Source organism: Onychomys torridus, chromosome 1, assembly GCF_903995425.1.
Source record: "Onychomys torridus chromosome 1, mOncTor1.1, whole genome shotgun sequence".
Classification (NCBI taxonomy): Eukaryota; Metazoa; Chordata; class Mammalia; order Rodentia; family Cricetidae; genus Onychomys; species Onychomys torridus.
The window spans coordinates 122,245,839-122,263,873 of record NC_050443.1 but is presented as its reverse complement, the minus strand read 5'-3'; the positions used below and the strand labels follow the sequence as shown (position 1 = coordinate 122,263,873).

The window sequence follows — 18,035 nt, the reverse complement described above, 5'->3', positions numbered from 1 at the left end:
CGTGGAGTGCCACAGTGTGCCTGTGAGGTCAGAGTGGGAGTCAGTTCTCTCCTACCATGTGGGTCCCAGGGGTCAAACTCATATACTCAGGAGGCAAGCTCCTCTACCCACTGAGCCTTTTTGCTGACCCTCTGTCTTAGTTAGAGTTTCTATTGTTGTGAAGAGACACAATAACCATGGCAACTCTAATAAAGGAAAACATTTAATTGAGGTGGTGGCTTACAGTTTCAGAGGTTTAGTCCATTATCCTCATGGCAGGGAACATGGCAGTGTGCAGGCAGGCAGAGTGTTTGAGAAGGAGCTGCTACATGTTGATATGCAGGCAACAGGAAGTAGACTGAGTGTCACACTGAACAAAACTTGAGCAGAAGAGACCTCAAAGCCTACCCCTACAGTGACACACTTCTTCCAACAAGGCCACACCTTCTAATAGTGCCACTCCCTTTCTGGGCCATTTTCTTCCAAACCACCACACCTTCCATATAGTTTTAATTATCTAGAAAAAATGCAGTGCTGTTTTCCTTTTTTCTCAGTTTTTGCCTGAGTTATTGTTGCTATTTGAACTAAGGGGAAAAAAAAGGTAATTTTCTGAGGTATGATGGATAATAATTTTCTGGACAGAGAACAGGCAATACTGTTACTGATTTCTAAGCTGGGTCCTTTTCTCCTCTCAGAAATGTGAGGCCGATAACAAGCAGTACTCACCGAGAGTGAATGGATTTTGTATTCTTTGGCTCAGGACAGGAGAAGTGAAAGATAAACTCAGCAGCTGACTTCTGGGTTTGGGAAGTTGGAAGCTTGTGAGCCTAGCATGAATGTGTGTGTGTGGTGGGCTTAACCTTCAGTCCTCAACAAATGGAATAAAGGAAGGGGGAAGATGGGTCAATAAGAGGGGGTATGACATGGCACTGTTGACTGCCATGACACTGGGGCAGCTCATTTAGCACCTTAGAGACAAGTACAATTAGGGCAGTGCTTTGGAGTGCAGCTTGTCGGGTCAACAGTGCAGAATTAGGACAAGGTACCAATATTTTCCCTTTGTGCTCTCAAAATGGCTGCCACTGAACAGCCTTCAAAGAGGGTCCTAAAGAAGGAGGAAATCGTAGAGCCCACAGGCTTTGTACTACTCTCTTTTTATCAGGAAAGACAATTCCAGAATACTCTGTGTCGCTTACCTCACATCTCATTGATGAGAAGCAGCCACCCAGGCCAATTCCTGGGCTATAGGGCAAAGGGAAGCAAGATGCTAGTTGACTGACCTCAATTCTCACTCCCTTGCAGATGGAGAGTTGGCCAAAAGCGCATCTGAGAAACCCCTTGAGCACTTAACTCAGCCCTTCCAGCAATCTGAGATGGTCACCTCTGCTTTATAGACCAGGAGCTTGAGGTTCAGAGGGGCCAAACAACTTGCTCCAGAATACACAGCTATGGCAAAAAGGAGCAGAGGCAATACAGAACCAGGCCAACCAACTCCAGCCTTTGCATATATAACTACCTGGTGGAAGTAATTTAGGTGGTCAGGCAAGGAGCCAGCTACAAGGGCCCCACCTTCACTGAATGTCATAGTGAACACCACAGTATGGGATTCTAGTGTCACTATCTCCACCAGACAGATGGGGAGATTGGCACTGAGTGCAGGTTAGAGCCTTAGAGGTGAAGTTAAGAACTGGGATGGGCTGACTCTCTGGTCCCTGTAATGGGGGTGTTTTTATTAGATGGCTGTCTGCTGAACACAATACTAGCAAGCTGCACCAGGTGATGGCTTTCTTTCTTTCTAGATTAAATTTTTATTTAGTTAGTTGTGGTGGCACAAACTTTTAGCCCCACCATTCGGGAGGCAGAGGCAGGCAGATCTTTGAGTTCAAGAGTTCAAGGCCATCTTAGTCTACAGAGCAAGTTCCAGGACAGCCAGAACTACACAGACAAACCTTGTCTCAAACCTGCCTCGCCCCCCCCCCATTATTTAATGGTTTGTCTGCATGTATGCCTGTGTATCACATGTGTGCTTGGTATTCTTGGATGTCAGAAGAGGGCATCAAATCCCCTGGAATTGGAGTTGTACATGGTTGTGAGCTTCTATGTGGGTGCTAGGAATCCAACTCAGTCCTCTAGAAGAGCAGCTGGTGCTCTTAACCTCTGAGCTGTCTCTCCAGCCATGATGGCTTGCTTTTCTAACATAAAGATACATGTAGGTGAGGCTAGTATGTTTCTTCCCTGAATCTGGCCCTATGCTGGGATCTGAGGATTATGTCAACTCATGGAGCCTTGAGGAGCAATGAGAGTCCCATTAGGGAGTGGCCCATGCTGTGAGGACTAGAGAACTCTCACTATGCAGCAACAAGAATTTTGGTCACAGCAGGGTGTGGTGGCGCACGCCTTTAATCCCAACACTTGGGAGGCAGAGCCTAGCAGATCTCTGTGAGTTCAAGGCCAACCTGATCTACATAGTGAGTTCCAGGTCAGCCAGGACTAGACAGTGAGACTGTTTCAAGGGAAAAAAAAGAGAGAGAGAAAGAGAAAAAATGGCCATGGTCCTAAAGAGTTTAGGCTCAAGTCTTGGATTCTACACTCATCTGATGGAGGCATGAGATTCTCTAACCTCCAAGTGTATATGTCTAAGAGTTGTGAGGAGGAGTGCTGGATTCCTGGGATGTGGCTCTGCACATGTGACTTCCACGTGTGTATGTACACATGTATAGGTGTCATCCTCAGGAATACCTTCCACCTTGTTCTCTGGCTGGCCACAAGCCCCAGGGATCCTTGTGTCTCCACTTCCTCAGGCTGAGATTACCTGCATGTACTGCCACGGCCAGTTTTTTTTTTTTTTTGGGGGGGGGGTCCTGGGGATGGATCTCATGTCCTCACCCTTGCTCAGCAAGCCCTTTACTGACTGAATTGCCTCTTCAGTCCCAAATTTGGTTTCATTATCACTCTATCCAGAGGTATCTGTGTTCTCAGATCAACCCAAACAGACCACATTCCCAACAAAGAAGAGTAGGCTTACCCTTGGGCAAGGTTTCAATAAATTGTCTAACCCATGCAGAAGGAACTGCCTCAGGACTCAAGACACTCAGGCCATGGACCTTTTTGTTTTAGCAGCTCCTTAGACCTGCCTCCTCAGCTGTGGAATGAGAAGGCACATGATGGGCGTGGTAGTGGTGACTGGTTATCCTCAAACACTTGTGAGATTTATCAGGAGTTCAAGGCTTGCCTATGCTACATAGTGAATTTTCAGCCAGTCTGGACTGTGTGAGACCTCTTATTTAAAAATGGGTGATGGAAGGGTGAGGCTGGAGAGACAGCTCAGTGGTTAAGGGCATTTGCTGCTCTTGCAGAGGACTCTAGTTCTATTACCCATACTTGAATGGCAGCTTGCAACTGTATGTAACTCCAGTTCCACAGGCTCCAAAGAACTCTTATGGCCTCTGCATGCATCAAACATGCACATAGTGCACATACATACATACATACATACATACATACATACATACATACAGGCAAACACCTGAACACATGGAATAAAGATACATAAAAAGAGGGGCCAGAGGTGATGGCATGTGTGATAGCACACACCTGTCATCCCAGCACTCATGAGGCAGAGACAGAAAGAAGCCTGGAGAGGTGCCCACTACTCTGTCTCGAAGAGCCCTTGCCTCTAAAATAAAATACCAGTGAGATGGTTCAGCAGGTAAGAACACTTGCTACCAAATCTGATGACCTGAGTTTGACCCTTGGGACCCGACTGGTGGGAAGAGGGAAATGAATCCTGTATGTTGTCCTCTGGCCTCTATGCATGTTGTATCTTGTACCTGTGCAGACGTATCAGACACATAGATATACCCATCACAGACACATACATGTGATAAAAATTCAAACAAAACACTGTGAATGCCAGCGACATCTCTGTGATCCAGGGGACAATGGCCCTGCAGCCTCTGTTCTTCACAGCCGTCTCTGCTGATTTGTGGTCTGTAGTAATGGGTGTAAATCAGCGGGGACCAGGACAAAAAGTCTGGGGGAGAACCTCTGAGCATCAGGGACCAGCTGGATGCCATCTCTTCTGTGCAGCTCCATCAAGACCCCAGTTTCTTCTGTGGTCACACCTCACCACTCACACATTATGTAAAGCATGCAAGGCTTGCTGCAGCAGTTAAATCTCTCAGCTTGTGGAACTTGTTGGAGAAGCGTTATTTTCTTTAGCTTTCAGCCACAACAGCTTCACATATCCATGAATGTGGGAGGGGACCGAGTGCAATGTGCCCTGCTGAACTGCATTTGGTACTGGGCCAATTTCTTAGGAGACGGATGTATCAGCAGGATCTCTGGGGATAAATGTGTATTTTCTCAAATCCAAACCCAAGATCAAGGCAACTGAGGACTTGTGTGCAGTGGCTGATGGTACTGGGAGAGCCCCTCAGAGAACTTAGTGCTCCTATTTATAATCTGTTTTTTGTTTTTTTTTGTTTTTTTTTTTGTTTTTTTTGAGACAGGGTCTCACTATATAAGCTAGACTAATTTTAAACTCAGAGATCTGCCTGGCTCTGCTTTCTGAGTGCTAGGATTTAAGGTGTTCACCACCATGCCTGGGCCATAACTTGATTTTTTAATTAATTATTGATCTCTTGAAATAGGGATCTGGCCATGTAACCCTGACTGGCCTGGTTCTCTATGTAGCTCAGGAAAGTTGACAGTCCTTCTGCCTTGGCCTTCAGAAAACTTTATTGGCTTTTCAGTTGCGGTTAAATTTTTTCTTTTTCATTTTCTTTTCTTTCTTTTTTTTCAGACAAGATTTCACTAACCCTGGCTGGTCTGGAACTCAGTATGTAGACTAGGCTGGCCTTGATGTCACAGAGATCTTCCTGCCTATGCTTCCTGAGTGCTGGGAAAAAAGGCGTGCAGTATCAAGGCCGGCTGGCTTTTTATTTTCTTTTTAGATTTTTTTTTTTTTTTTAGCTGAGAATCGAACCCAGGGCCTTGCACTTGCTAGGGGAGTGCTCTACCACTGAGCTAAATCCCCAACCCCTGGCTTTTTATTTTCATGTGGATTCTGGGAGTGGAACTCAGGTTCTCATACTTGCAAGGATGGATGGCTTTTTTTTTTTTTTTTTTTTTCTTTTGGTTTTTCGAGACAGGGTTTCCCTGTGTAGCTTTGCGCCTTTCCTGGAACTCACTTGGTAGCCCAGGCTGGCCTCGAACTCACAGAGATCCGCCTGCCTCTGCCTCCCGAGTGCTGGGATTACAGGCGCGCGCCGCCACCACCCGGCCCTTACATTTTTTTGTTTGCATGCATGGGAGTCACGAGACGTGTGTAGGTCAGAGGACAACATTCAGGACCATGTGGGTTCCAAGGATCTAATGCAGGTCTTCTGGGTACTGGAGATCAAACTCGGTCGTCAGGGTTGATGGCAGTCGCCTTTGTTCTAGAGACAGGTCCTCCAACTTGCGGCAATCCTCCTGCCTCAGACTTCCGAAGCCTAGGCCTACAGGCTCGAGGCAGGCACCTTGCCAGGTCTGTCAGCACTTTTTGGTTCTGCAGGTGGCCGGCGCGACTCCAAGATTCAGCAGGAGTCTTGGGTCTGAGAGTGGGCACTAGGGTGACGTCGGCTTTCGGGTGACGTCAGCGCACGCGCTGGAGTGACAGCAGGGAAAGCAGGACTGCAAGCTGCGGGCACCTGCCTGAGCTCTTTACCTGTGGCGCCACAGGCCGCCCTGCCTGGGCGGGGCTTGGCCTTGCTGGGGGGCGGAGTGGAGGGCGCGGCTAAAGAGAGAAATAGCCAATTGGCGTTCGGGAAAGGCCGCCCGCCCACTACCCAGGAGCTGACGCATGCGCATAGCCCCGCGGCCGACCTCTCCCTCAGGGGGCGGTGCTGACGCTCGCGCCGACGCTCCGGACGTCGGGCACGTTGACGCCGGCGACGCGCCGGGCCCGGTCCTCTGCGCTCGCCAGTGTCCCGCAGCGGCGGGCCGGCCTTCGTGACGAGCGGGGCGGCGGGCCCGGGGGCCGGGCGAGGACGCAGCCCAGGGGCTGCGTGGGTCGGCCCGCAGCCGGCCGCCGCCCGAAGGCTGCCGCGTAGCCCCGGAGCCGCGCCCGCCGGCCAAGGTGAGGGCGGGCGGAGCGGGCCGCGCAGAGTGGCGGGCGGGGGTCGGTGGGGCCGGGTCGGCGGGGTCAGCGGGCGGGGGTCAGCGGAGTCAGCAGTCTTGGGGTTAGCTTAGTCAAGCCGGGGTCAGACAAGCCCGGTTGAGATCACTTAGGTCCGAGTCAGCTTAAATTGGCCAGGGTCAGCGGGGTTGGGGGTAGTAAGGCTGGGGTCAATTGAACCAGGCAGAGCCAACGGGGTCCTGGTCGGCAGGATCATCCCAGGCATGGTCAGGTGCACCTGCAGTGCATCCCCTTCATCCCCCGCCTTGTGCCCTGGCTATCTCTAGTGCCATCTCACCTTTCCCTTCTCCTTTCTTAACCTAGCCTTGCTGTCCCTACTTCCTAGATTCTCAGTGTGGAAACTCTGTTCCTTGCCCCCCTCTGGCTGTAAACTTATGTAAGTTAGCTTGGCTGACCAACCGTTGCACAGCAGCAGGCCTTTGCAAAAACACCTCTGTCCAGGCCTTAAAGAGCCAATCCAGTTGCTTTTTCCGCTGCTCACCAAATATCCAGCCCCACAAGTCAGGGAGCCCGGCAGTCCTTCCCAGGAGCTGACTGTACACATTCCTGGAAGATGCTTTGGTCCATAGCGCTGGTGCTTGTCAGTTCCCAGTCTTCTTCTGTGTGGTTGAGGGAATATGTTTTGAATCTCTCTCTTCCTGGGGAAGAACAAAATAAGTTAACAGAAGCCCACTGTCTTCAGCTGCTGAGAGTGCAGGTTTTCAACAAACTCCACTGGTTTGGCCTGGGTGGGAGAGGTGAGCATTCCAGCTCCCCTTACTCCCAAGTCTGTAGTATCCCCCAGTCTGTTCTTCCTGTTGGTCTGGGCATGCTACTACCCAGAATGTGTGCATCCAAAGTGGAACAGCTCTGACAGTGTGGGGCTGTCAGCCTTTTGGCTCATCATCCACAGGTGGTGCGCAGAAAGCTACAGGTTTGTGTTCTGCACCTACTGACTGTTGTCTGCATCTTTCCTTGTTTCAAGATGATGTGCGAGGTGATGCCGACCATTAGTGAAGCAGAAGGCCCTTCAGGAGGAGGTGGGAGCCATGGGTCAGGCTCCCCTTCACAGCCAGACGCTGATTCACATTTTGAGCAGCTCATGGTCTCCATGTTGGAGGAACGAGACCGCCTTCTGGACACACTGAGAGAGACACAAGAAACATTGGCATTAACCCAGGGGAAATTGCACGAGGTTGGTCATGAAAGAGATTCCTTGCAGAGGCAGCTCAACACTGCACTTCCACAGGTATGCTAACCAACCAGATTGTAACCAAGGTGTCTGTCGCTAAATGTCTGTGGGACGGTCTTGTTAATGTGTTAGCTTGCTGGCTGTTTTGTGTAATCACTTAGGAAACGATGTTTGTGGTGTTTTCTAAGCACAGGTAAAATTCGCAGGAATTCAGCTTGGGGGTAAATGGGTTGTCTCCAAAGCCATGTGAACTCAGTGCCTCTTAGGGTAACTGCCTAGGTGTGGGAAAGTGTTTCAAAGTTGTGTTTTTGTTGTTGCTGTTTTGTTTTGGTTTTTGAGATGGTTTCTCTGTGTAGCCTAAGTTGTCCTGGAACTCAGACTGTAGACCAGGCTGGCCTCAAACTCAGATCCGCCTGCCTCTGCCTCCCAAGTGCTGGGATTAAAGGTGTGCGCCACCAGCACCTGGCTATGCTTCAAAGTTTTTGACGGGGCTGTGAAGCAGTTGAGCTGTGTTGAGTTTCCTGTTGTGTCTTAGACTTGTCCTTCCCTGCTGTGGACCAGTGAGAAGTGGATTTCAGGAATTTTGTGTCTTTTACCCCTGGTTTATGTCTTAATGGATTTCCAATTTCCTGGGGGAAATCTCATGGATAAATAGGACGGATCTCATTGGTAAAGTCTTCACAGGCTTTCTTGAGAACATACATGAGCTTTAATGAAACTTTGTTTCAGGGGAGAAAAGATTGAACTTTGAATCCCAAGGCTCCTCTTTATGGGCAGGTGAGACTTTCAGAGCTTGAAACACCTTGTGTGTCTTTAGTATCACATCTGGACTGGTGTGCTAGAGCCTTCTCTTCTGGAGTCAGTGGGAAGGGAAGGAGAAAGCTTGATAGCTAACAAAGCCCAAGGTGAAAGGCCTACGGAGCAAGGGCTGCTTAGCTTTGTGCTGACAAGCCCAGTTTGCTCATCTTGATGGGTATCTTCATGGTGCTCAAGGAAGCTGCACTTACGCTCTCACGCTGGGTCTGCAGAGATGAATGTGCAAGTGAATAATCACTGCCTTGATGCATCTTTGGCTGTAGTCAGTTCTGTAAAATTGGACTAAATGTTTGAATGTCCTTTTTAGAAACAATAATTTGGTGTTAGTGTTGTGTGCTGAGAGTTTTTGTTTGGGGGCTAGAGAATAATTTCTTCCTGGAGTCTTCAGAAATAGCGGGTTAATTAGGTCAGATTTTGTTGCCACATGCTGAAGAGGCTTTCAAGATCCTGTGAGTTCCACTTGCTCTGCTTTGCAATTGTGTTTGTTGCAGCTCAGGTCTGTGTGTAGCAATGTTTGGCCGACACTTAGGTTTTTGGAAAGAACAGGCACTGGGGACACAGGACTGACAGGTGTTGTGGGCAGTAGGTTTCAGGCAGCAAGTGTTGCATTTGCTAGGTGGCTTGCTGGCTGCTGCTCTATGCTGCCTCATTGAATTAGGACTTGCTGGTGCCCACAGTTATGTCAGAGCCTAGTGTCATAGAGTAAATTTAGTTCAGACCATTCTCTTCCTGGAATCAGGGTCCTCTGGTGGCTAATGTGACCAGATGGGCATATGTGTCCAGTCAGTGTACTTAAACTGGAGCATGCATGAGGACCTACAAGTCACAGTGTGTGCCTCAGCCAGCTGTTCACTTACGCTTGTGGAGCTGTGCTTGGATTAAGAGATGGACAGGACCATACCTCCTATGAAAACCCTTCCTACTGCCTGTAATCAGTGACTGTCCGCCATTCTAATGGGCCCAGCTCTTTACTATTGATTCCTTTGCATATGCTTAACTTTCTGTAGGAAATCTGTATGTTTTGTTTTGACTCTTCCCCAGACTCCAGAGTGTGCTGTGTAGGTGGGCCGGCCCTACTTGTTCTTGTTGCAGTTAAGCCCCCTGAGGCTGGCTGCTGCATTTACGTTTGGGGAGGTGCAGAACTGGATGTGTGTGTGTTTCTGCTGGAGTATTCTAAGGAGTGGAATTGTAGTGACAGCAGCCTCGAATTGCTGCCAAAAGTGGCTGTGGTGACAGTTGGTACAACCACACTGCCACCAGCAGTATGAGAGCCGTTGTTATATGCTCCAAAGTTCCATGTGGAGAGGTGGCTTCCTGCTGCAGCCGCCTTCAGCCCAGCGACTCTTTTTTCTATTTGTTGATTGGATTGTCTGTTTCTAATTTGAAGTTCTTTATACATTCTGAGAACATAGATGTATAGAAGAATTTTTTGTTTGTTTTGGGACAGGGTCTTTCTACATAACCCTGGCTGTCCTAGAACTCACTATGTAAGTCAGGCTGGCCCCAAACTCACAGAAATCGGCTTGCCTAGGTCACCTAAGTGCTGGGATTAAGAAGATGCACAACCATGCCTGGCTAGAAGATTTTTTTTTAATTAATTTTTTTGTGTATGTGTATAGGTTCATGTGTGTTCCTGTATGTGCATATGTTTGTATGCAGGTGCTCATACACTTCTGCACATCTGTGTGGAAGCCAGAGTTTGATATTGGGTGTCTTCCTCGACTGCTCTCAACCTTACTAGTTTTTTAGTATTTTATCTTCTATGTGTGTGTGCCTGAATGTCTGTATGTGTACCATGTGGGTGTAGGATCCTGCAGAGATAAGAAACATTGCATTCTCTGGAGCTGGAGTTTCAGACAGTTGTGAACTGCCATGTGGGGGATGGAAACAGAACCTGGTCTTCTGCAAGAGCAGCAGGTGCTCTTACCCATATGCTTAGCCATTTTTCCATTCTTTGTCTCCTTTACAGGCATAGCTGCCACACCTGGCTTTTACTTGGGTGTTTGTGTACTTTACCCACTGAGCCATCTTCCCAGCCTGAAAGGTTGTTTTTATACTCTTGTGTTTGCCTTTTCACTTTGTAGTATTTCATATACATGTAGACACAGATGTTCACAGACATTCATATATACAGATCTTGCCATGTATTCCAGGCTAACCTACAACTTTGATAATCCTGCCTCAGACTCTTGAGTGCTGGAATTTCAGGTGCCTACCATGTCCAGCTCAGTAGTATATATATATTTCGAGACAGGGTTTCTCTGTAGCTTTGGAGGCGGTCCTGGAACTCTCTTTGTAGACCAGGCTGGCCTCGAACTCACAGAGATCCACCTGCCTCTGCCTTCAGTAGTATCTTTTTATGAGGAAAAGTTTTAAATTTTAATGTAGTTCAATGGTTGGTCTCCCCTGACCCCAGAATATTTATTTTTGGTTGTGAGTCTATCCTTTAACAGCTGAGTCATCTCTTCAGTCCAGCTGAGCCATCTCTTCAGTCCAAGTATATTTAATGTAGGGGCAAGAGAGAAGGTTCAGTGGTTAAGAGCACTAGCTGTTATTCCAGAGGACCTGGGTTCAATTCCCAGCACCCACATAGAAGCTCATGACTTTCTATAACTCCAGTTCCAGGAGAGCTGATGCCCTCCTTTGGCCTCCAAGGATACCCGGCACACAGGTAAACATAGGTGCAGGCAAAATATCCATACACATAGAACTAAGTAATTTTAATTAAAAAAAAAAAAAAAGAGCTGGGCGGTGGTGACGCACACCTTTAATCCCAGCGCTCAGGAAGCAGAGGTAGGCGGATCTCTGTGAGTTCGAGGCCAGCCTGGTCTACAGAGTGAGGTCCAGGACAGGCTCTAAAGCTACAGAGAAACGCTGCCCCCAAGAACAAAGAACAAAAAAACAAAACAAACAAACAATAAATAAAAATTTTTGTGTAGGCCAGGCTGGTGATGTACACCTTTAATCCCAGCACTCAGGAAACAGAGGCAGGTGAGTCTGTGAGTCTGAGGCCAGTCTATGTAGTGAGTTCCAGGCTAGCCAAGGCTGCATAGTGAACTCTCTCACAAAACAAAACAAAAAAACTCAAAGTAATTTATACTGTGTCCTGATTAGGAAATCTGATAGTCTTGGGCTGGGTTATGTCTCAGTGATAGAGTGATGGAGTGGATGGGTAGCTCTTTTTGCTCCATCTTTGCTATTTTTACACAAATACCATAGTGTCTGGATGACTACAGATGTCTTGAGATCTGATTTTTAAGTTCTTTACCTTTGTTCTTTAAGATTTTCTTTCTTTTTCTTGGTTTTTTCGAGACAGAGTTTCCCTGTGTAGCTTTGTGCCTTTCCTGGAACTCACTTGGTAGCCCAGGCTGGCCTCGAATTCACAGAGATCCGCCTGCCTCTGCCTCCCCAGTGCTGGGATTAAAGGCGTGCTCCACCACCGCCGGCTGTTCTTTAAGACTTTCTTAATCTGGCTCATGAAATCTGCTTGGGCCAGAGAGAAGCTTGGTGGGTTAAAGTGCTTGCCTCCCAAGCCCAATAACCTGTTTTTGGAACCCATGGTGAAAGGAGAGAAGCAATTTTTTAAAAGCTGTCATCTGACTTCTGAGTGTATGCCAACACATGCACGCACTTACGCATGCTCGCAACACGTACATGCTCGTTCAGTCTTCTTGACCGACTACACAAGACAAGATGCACTGGGGTTTTAACTTTGAACATGTCTAATATGTGGGGCTGGTGTCTTTTTAGCATTGTTCTTCTAATCTATAGACATAAACCAGCTTCATAATTATTTATTGCTAGTGTATTGAGATTGAACTGGCTTGAAAAAATACTATCTTGAACTTTTTTTTTTTTTTTATGTCCATGGTTTTGCCTGCATGGGTGTCTGTGCACTTCTTGTATGTAGTACCCCTGGAGGCCAGAAAATATGTTAGATTCCTTGGGGTTGAAGTTGTATACAGTTGTGAGCCACTATGGGTGCTGGGGATTGAACCTAGGTCCTCTGGAAGAGTAGACAAGTGCTCTTTAACTGCTGAGCCATCTTTCTAGCCCCTAAATAGAACTGGCCTTTGCTTCTTCTTCCTCTTCTTGTTTTTTTCCAAACTTGTGATTTTCCTGCCCTAGCCTCCTAACTTTTAAAATTTGGAATCCTAGGGACAATTCCTAACTGGATTTTATTTGTTAGTATTATACGTTGAGGGTTGTATTCATGAGGGAGACTGACCTGTGTGGTCACCTTCTTGTGCCCCTGTAAGTAGACTGAGTTGTAGGGTCGTAGACCAGTGGGGTCACCTTCTTGTACTCCTGTAGGTTTTGGTGTAGAGGTTGGATTGTTCTCATGAACAAGGTGGGCAGTGTTTTGTGGTGTTCTGCCTCATGGAAGACTTCCTGTGAAGGTGATGGTTTCCATCCTAATTGTTAGAAGTTCACTGGGAACACCACATAGCGCAATATTTTCCCAATGAGAAGGAGAAACTTCCAAGTCAGTTTTGTGGTAGAATCTGATTTTTCTCATGTATATGTTTAGGCTTAGCCTTTGCTTCCTGAGGATTTGGGATCACAATTGCTAGCTTTGACGATAAAGGAGAAACAAGGTCTTGCTTGCTGTGCAGCTCAGGCTGGCCACGAACCTGCAATCCTCTTGTTTCAGCTTCCTAGGGGCAGGGATTACAGGTACCACTTCCCCTTTTAAGATAGCATCTTGATGTGTATCTTTGGCTGTTCTGGAACTCACTATGTAGACCAGACTGGCCTTGAACTCATAGAGAACCTCCTGCCTCTGCTTCTGGAGTACTGAGAGTAAAGGCATGTGTCACCATACCACCCTCATTCCCACCCCCATCTTTCTTTCTTTTTCTCTTTCTTTCTTTTTCTCTTTCTTTCTCTTTCTTTCTTTCTTTCTTTCTTTCTTTCTTTCTTTCTTTCTTTCTTTCTTCTCTCTCTCTCTCTCTCTCTCTCTCTCTCTCTCTCTCTCTCTCTCTGTCTTTCTTTTGTTTCTTGAGACAGGGTTTCTCTGTGTAGCTTTGTGCCTTTCCTGGAACTCACTCTGTATCCCAGGCTAGCCTTGAACTCACAGATATCCACCTGCCTCTGCCTCTGAGTGCAGGGATTACAGGCTTGCCCCACCAATGCCTGGCCCCACCCCATCTTTCTTTAGCTCAGGCTTGCTTGAAACTAACAGTTCTCTTGCCTTAGGCTGCCAAGTGCTAGAATTACAGGCATGTGCCACATCCAGCCTCAGTGACGCATTTTGTTGCTCTTTACCCCCTTGCTTTCCCATGTTTCTGTCAGGGGTTATTTTCTTATAGAAATCCATCTCTAAGAATCCCCCCCCCACACACACACATACATGCGCACACTCATGCGCCCATCTGTGTGCATGTAGAGGCTCAAGAACAACCTCGGCTATAGTTTCTCAGGCACCATTCACCTTATTTTTGAGCCAGGGTCTCTCACTGACCTGTCACCAATTAGGCCAGTCTGGCTGCCTTGGAGCTCGAAGATTCACCTTGCTCCACATCCCCAGCACTCCCCTCCACAGCCCCCATCACCATGCCTGGCTTTTTTTTGCATGGGTTTTGGGACTGGAACTCAGGTCTTCATTTTTGTAAGGCAGTCACTGTATACCACCTGAGCCATCTCCTCAGCCTTTCTGGTGTCTCTTTCCAGTTTTTGCCTTCCTTTGGCATCAGCAGAATCTCTGTTTTCTTTGTGTTGGGTAGCTGGAGTCTTTAGTGGGTTTAGGAGGAAGCTTTTTGCCTATGAGCTCCACTGTGTTCCTTGTCTTCAGCCACCCCAAGGGCCTGCACTCACTCTCTGTAAACGCCCTCGGGCTTTTCACCATCCCACCTGTGTTACACACCCCTTTGCTTATTCTTCATGTATTCTCTGGCCTGTCTGGATATTGCTTACTGACCTTACTTCCTGCCTGCTCTTTCATCTCCCGCTGTGTTGAATCTGTTGTTTTAGCTATTATATATCATTTTCAGTTTTAGTGTCTGTGTGATAGGATTTGTGTTGATTGTATGTGCTATGTTGGTGTTGGGGGGGGCTGAATTCAGGTCCTTGTGCTTGTGTGGTAGCATTATAGCAAATGAGCATGTCCTTGGCCCTTATATCTGTGATTGTTTTAAGTAATCTGCTTCTGTGGTGATTTTTATTTTTTTAAATTTTCCTGTTGCCTAGTATAATTTTGAGGGGTCAGGGATGTAGCTTAGTTGGTAATGCACCTACATGTGCAAGGTCCTGTCAGTGAGATTTTGAATCTCAGCTTTTCTAGTGTTTGGTGCTGAGAGCTGAGACTGCTCATGCCTTAATGGGGAGCAGGGGAGCAGATGGTACACTCTTGCTACCCACAGCAGAGGTCATGGTGAGCATGTCCGTCCATTATTGTCTGATACCTCAGCAGGCCTGGGCACTCCTGTTAACTTTCTAATCAGAATCCTGAGGCACAGGGCCCTGCCTGGCCACTTAGCTGTGGAAAGAATGCAGACTCTGGTTCCTCAGCTGCTCTGTTGGCTACTGTGTAGGGTGTCTCCATCCTTCCAAGTCTGCCCCCACATGATAGGCAGGCCAGGGGAGGGCTGGCTGCATTGCCAAAGGTGACAGTGGGGAGGTAAAAAGGCTAGGTGAGGCTCATTCTGTGAGTTAGTTTTCTTTGTCATTCAAAAGAGAATACCACTTTTAGGTTTTACTCCAATCTTAAAGTTTCAGCTGTATTTTCAGTGTGGGTTTTAGTTCATTTTTACTTTTTCACAAATACTCAAAAGTTTTATATGCAAGTTGAAAAATCTCTTGCATAGTTTTTTGTTTGTTTGTTTGTTTGTTTGGTTGGTTGTTTTTGTTTGTTTGTTTCTCTGTGTAGTTTTGGTGCCTGTCCTGGATCTCACTCTGTAGACCAGGCTGGCCTCGAACTCACAGAGATCCACCTGGCTCTGCCTCCCGAGTGCTAGGATTAAAGGCGTGCTCCACCTCTGCCTGGCCTCTTTCTTGCATTGTTTTAAGTTTTTTTTTGTTTGTTTGTTTGTTTTTAATATGTATGGCTCTTTTATCTGCATGTGTGTTTATGTATCATGTGTATGCAGAATCTGGTAGAGCTGAGAACACAGTAAGGAAAACAGTGTTAAATTAAAGTCACAGCTTTGGGGACAGGACAGTAGCCTTTGGGATAAACTGGTGACAGTGTAGAGTGCTGTAGGGCTGGAAAAGACCAATCCTGTTCAGCAGGTGTTTTGTCACAGGCTAGAATCATAGAAAGTAGGACAGTTAGAGAAGAAGTAGTCAATGTCACAGCTCTAGAGGGTAACAGACTGAAAGGGGAGTAGATAAAGCTAGCCATAGGGAGGGGTGGTTTGCAGCAAGGGGCAAGGATGCTCTGAAACATTGCACAGTGGAGCTCCCCTAGGCTTACCTGTTTTCAAACACGGGTTGCACTGATGGTCCTGAGTGTGGAGGCCCAGAAGCCTTACTGAAGACTGGTTGAGTTGTGGGTTGGCTGCAGTACTGCTAGAGATGGACGCCGGGCCACATTAGGCCCAGGTGCAGTGAGAAACAGTTGGGGAGTCAACTGCACCTGGAACTGAGGTACTGGCCTACATGTGTAAGAGTTGACACCTGCCAAGGTGCCGAGTTTGTAGGTGGTTAGGGTGTAAGATTAATGGACAGTCATGGGAGCCATTGGTTAGATGGCAGTCCTTCCTGCTGCAGCAGACATGCATGCCCTCTCCCTCCATAGGCCGGAATCCATTTGGCCAGGGTACACATACACAGTGTTTCCCTGTCACATAGGGCCTGTTCCAGTGTTGAGTGTTCAGTGTGCAGTGAGTGCCACATTGTTTACATGGCCTTAGCTGTGTGAAGTGGGGAAGGGAAACTCATGTAGTGCTGTTTGAGTAGGTTCGATGCAGGGCTGAAGCCTCTAGGGAACATTGTCATGCTTATCGTCATTTGTGACCTGAGAGCCATGTTCATATGCCTACTTGGGAGGATTTTAGGCTTTTTTTTTTTCCTTTTCTTTTGTTGTACATGATCCAGGCAAGTGGCAAGGCTCCACCACCCAGCCACAGCCTCAGTCCTAGGGTTCTTGAGCTTCCAAATGCCATCTGCTCCTGTGAATGGAACTGCTTCCTGCCCACTGTGAAGGTTAGACACTTTGGAGATGGCTGTGCTGCTTCTCTTCAGTAGCCTCTTCCTGCTGGGCTCCTGAGGCAGGTGCTCATCCTTAAGACACTCAGGGTGTGGTCTGGACCCTTCTGTAGCCATTAGACTCAGCTAGCTGCTGTTCTATAGCTTCCTGCTGGGACCATATAGCCTCTAATACACTAGCTGAGGGTGACCTTAAACTGGGATTATAGGCATGTGCCACCACATACAGTTTATATGCTACTGGGGATGGACTAAGAGGTTTTGTGCATGTAAGCATTCTACCAAGTAAGCCTCAGCCCCAGCCCCATGTCATGATCTTTCTAAATGTCAGCCCCTTGGATCACCCTTGACCTTAACCTAAAGCCTGAATCTCAGAGCTACATGTCACCTTCCTGACTCTACCTGGACTGGCCACTTGTAAGGACTCCCCATCTCTGCTGACTCCCAGCTGTGGCTCAGGCCTGCCCTGTAGATCTTGTTGTCTGGCAGCTTCTTTGGGGGTATACCCCCACCCCCAGGCCTTTCCTGCCCTGGCTTCTGCCTGCCAGCTCTGCTCAGGCAATGGGGAACAGTTTTTGGAGAGCCGGTTTTGCTACCTTTAAAGATTTTCCAAAATATTGATGTTCCTGCTAGAATACACCTCAGTGGTAGAGGGCTTTCCTAGCATGTGTGAGGTCCTAGCTTCCTTCCCCAGCCTACAAAACAAACTAGCAACAGAAATGCCACATTTTGGCCTCTGCTAAGTTGACAGCTCCTTTTGGTTGAGACAGGGTCTTGTGTAGCCCAGGCTGGGCTCAAACTTGCTCAAATTCTCAAGATTGGCTCAAGTGTCCCCCCTCTGCCAAGACACCATCAGTTTGGAGTGTTTAATTGCTTTCTGGTGCAAAACATGTCCCAGGCTTACTTACTACTTTCCTGCTTGGTAGCAAATCTTTCTTTTAGAGCCTTGATTTCTTTTAGCAGGAAATAATACTTAGAAGTTACTATCTGGGGACTGTGCTCTTTGTAACTAACCAGAATCCAATGAGGAAAGCTGGATATAGTGGCGGATGTCTGTAATCCCAGCACTTGGGAGGTGGAAGCAGAAGGATCCAAAGTTCAGTTGTCTTGGCTACATGCGACCCTGTTTAAAAAGTGAAACAAATAAAAAACTATATATACATAAAATAAATAGTTTCATTAATTAAAAGTAATTTAGTAACCTTTTGAATGAAGGTTATTGTTTTCTTTGAGATAATTCTCTCAAGCCTCTGTAGTTAGTCTTCCAGCTTCAGCTTCCTGAGTACTGTGATTACAGGTGTACACCACTACACCTGGCTAACTGAGGATTTCTTACCAGTTTTGGGAGAATTGAGAATAAATACATCTTTTTTTTTTTTTTTTTTGGAGGGGGGGGGGGTTCGAGACAAGGTTTCTCTGTGTAGTTTTGGTGCCTGTCCTGGATTTCACTCTATAGACCAGACTGGCCTTGAACTCACAGAGATCTGCCTGGTTTTGCCTCCTGAGTGCTGGGATTAAAGGCGTGCGCCACTGCTGTACCTTAAGAATGTACTTTACACTCTTAGAAGAATCACAGGGGCTTCAAATATGGCTCAAATATGTTAAAGAAGGAACGTATATGGTAGTTGTCCACTGACCTTCACACAGAATAAAAATGAAAATTTAAAAAAAAAAAAAAAGAAGAATGTGCAATTAATAGCCGGGCAGTGGTGATACAGGCCTTTAATCCCAGCATTCCGG

The 18,035-nt window shown here is 47.2% G+C and overlaps 1 protein-coding gene and 1 pseudogene across 1 annotated transcript in view; one reads left to right on the top strand and one right to left on the bottom strand.

Moving 5' to 3' along the window:
- Window positions 1–1,330: 1,330 nt before the first annotated feature.
- On the bottom strand, window positions 1,331–7,043 carry LOC118577584 (annotated as a pseudogene).
- Window positions 5,859–18,035, top strand: part of Ppfia1 (PTPRF interacting protein alpha 1) — an 81,573-nt gene continuing 69,396 nt past the window's right edge. The window contains exons 1-2 of the mRNA XM_036200139.1: window positions 5,859–6,100; window positions 7,125–7,388. Of these exons, the coding sequence (XP_036056032.1) occupies window positions 7,125–7,388 (264 nt within the window). The 5' untranslated portion in view covers window positions 5,859–6,100. The remainder of the gene's footprint in view (window positions 6,101–7,124; window positions 7,389–18,035) is intronic.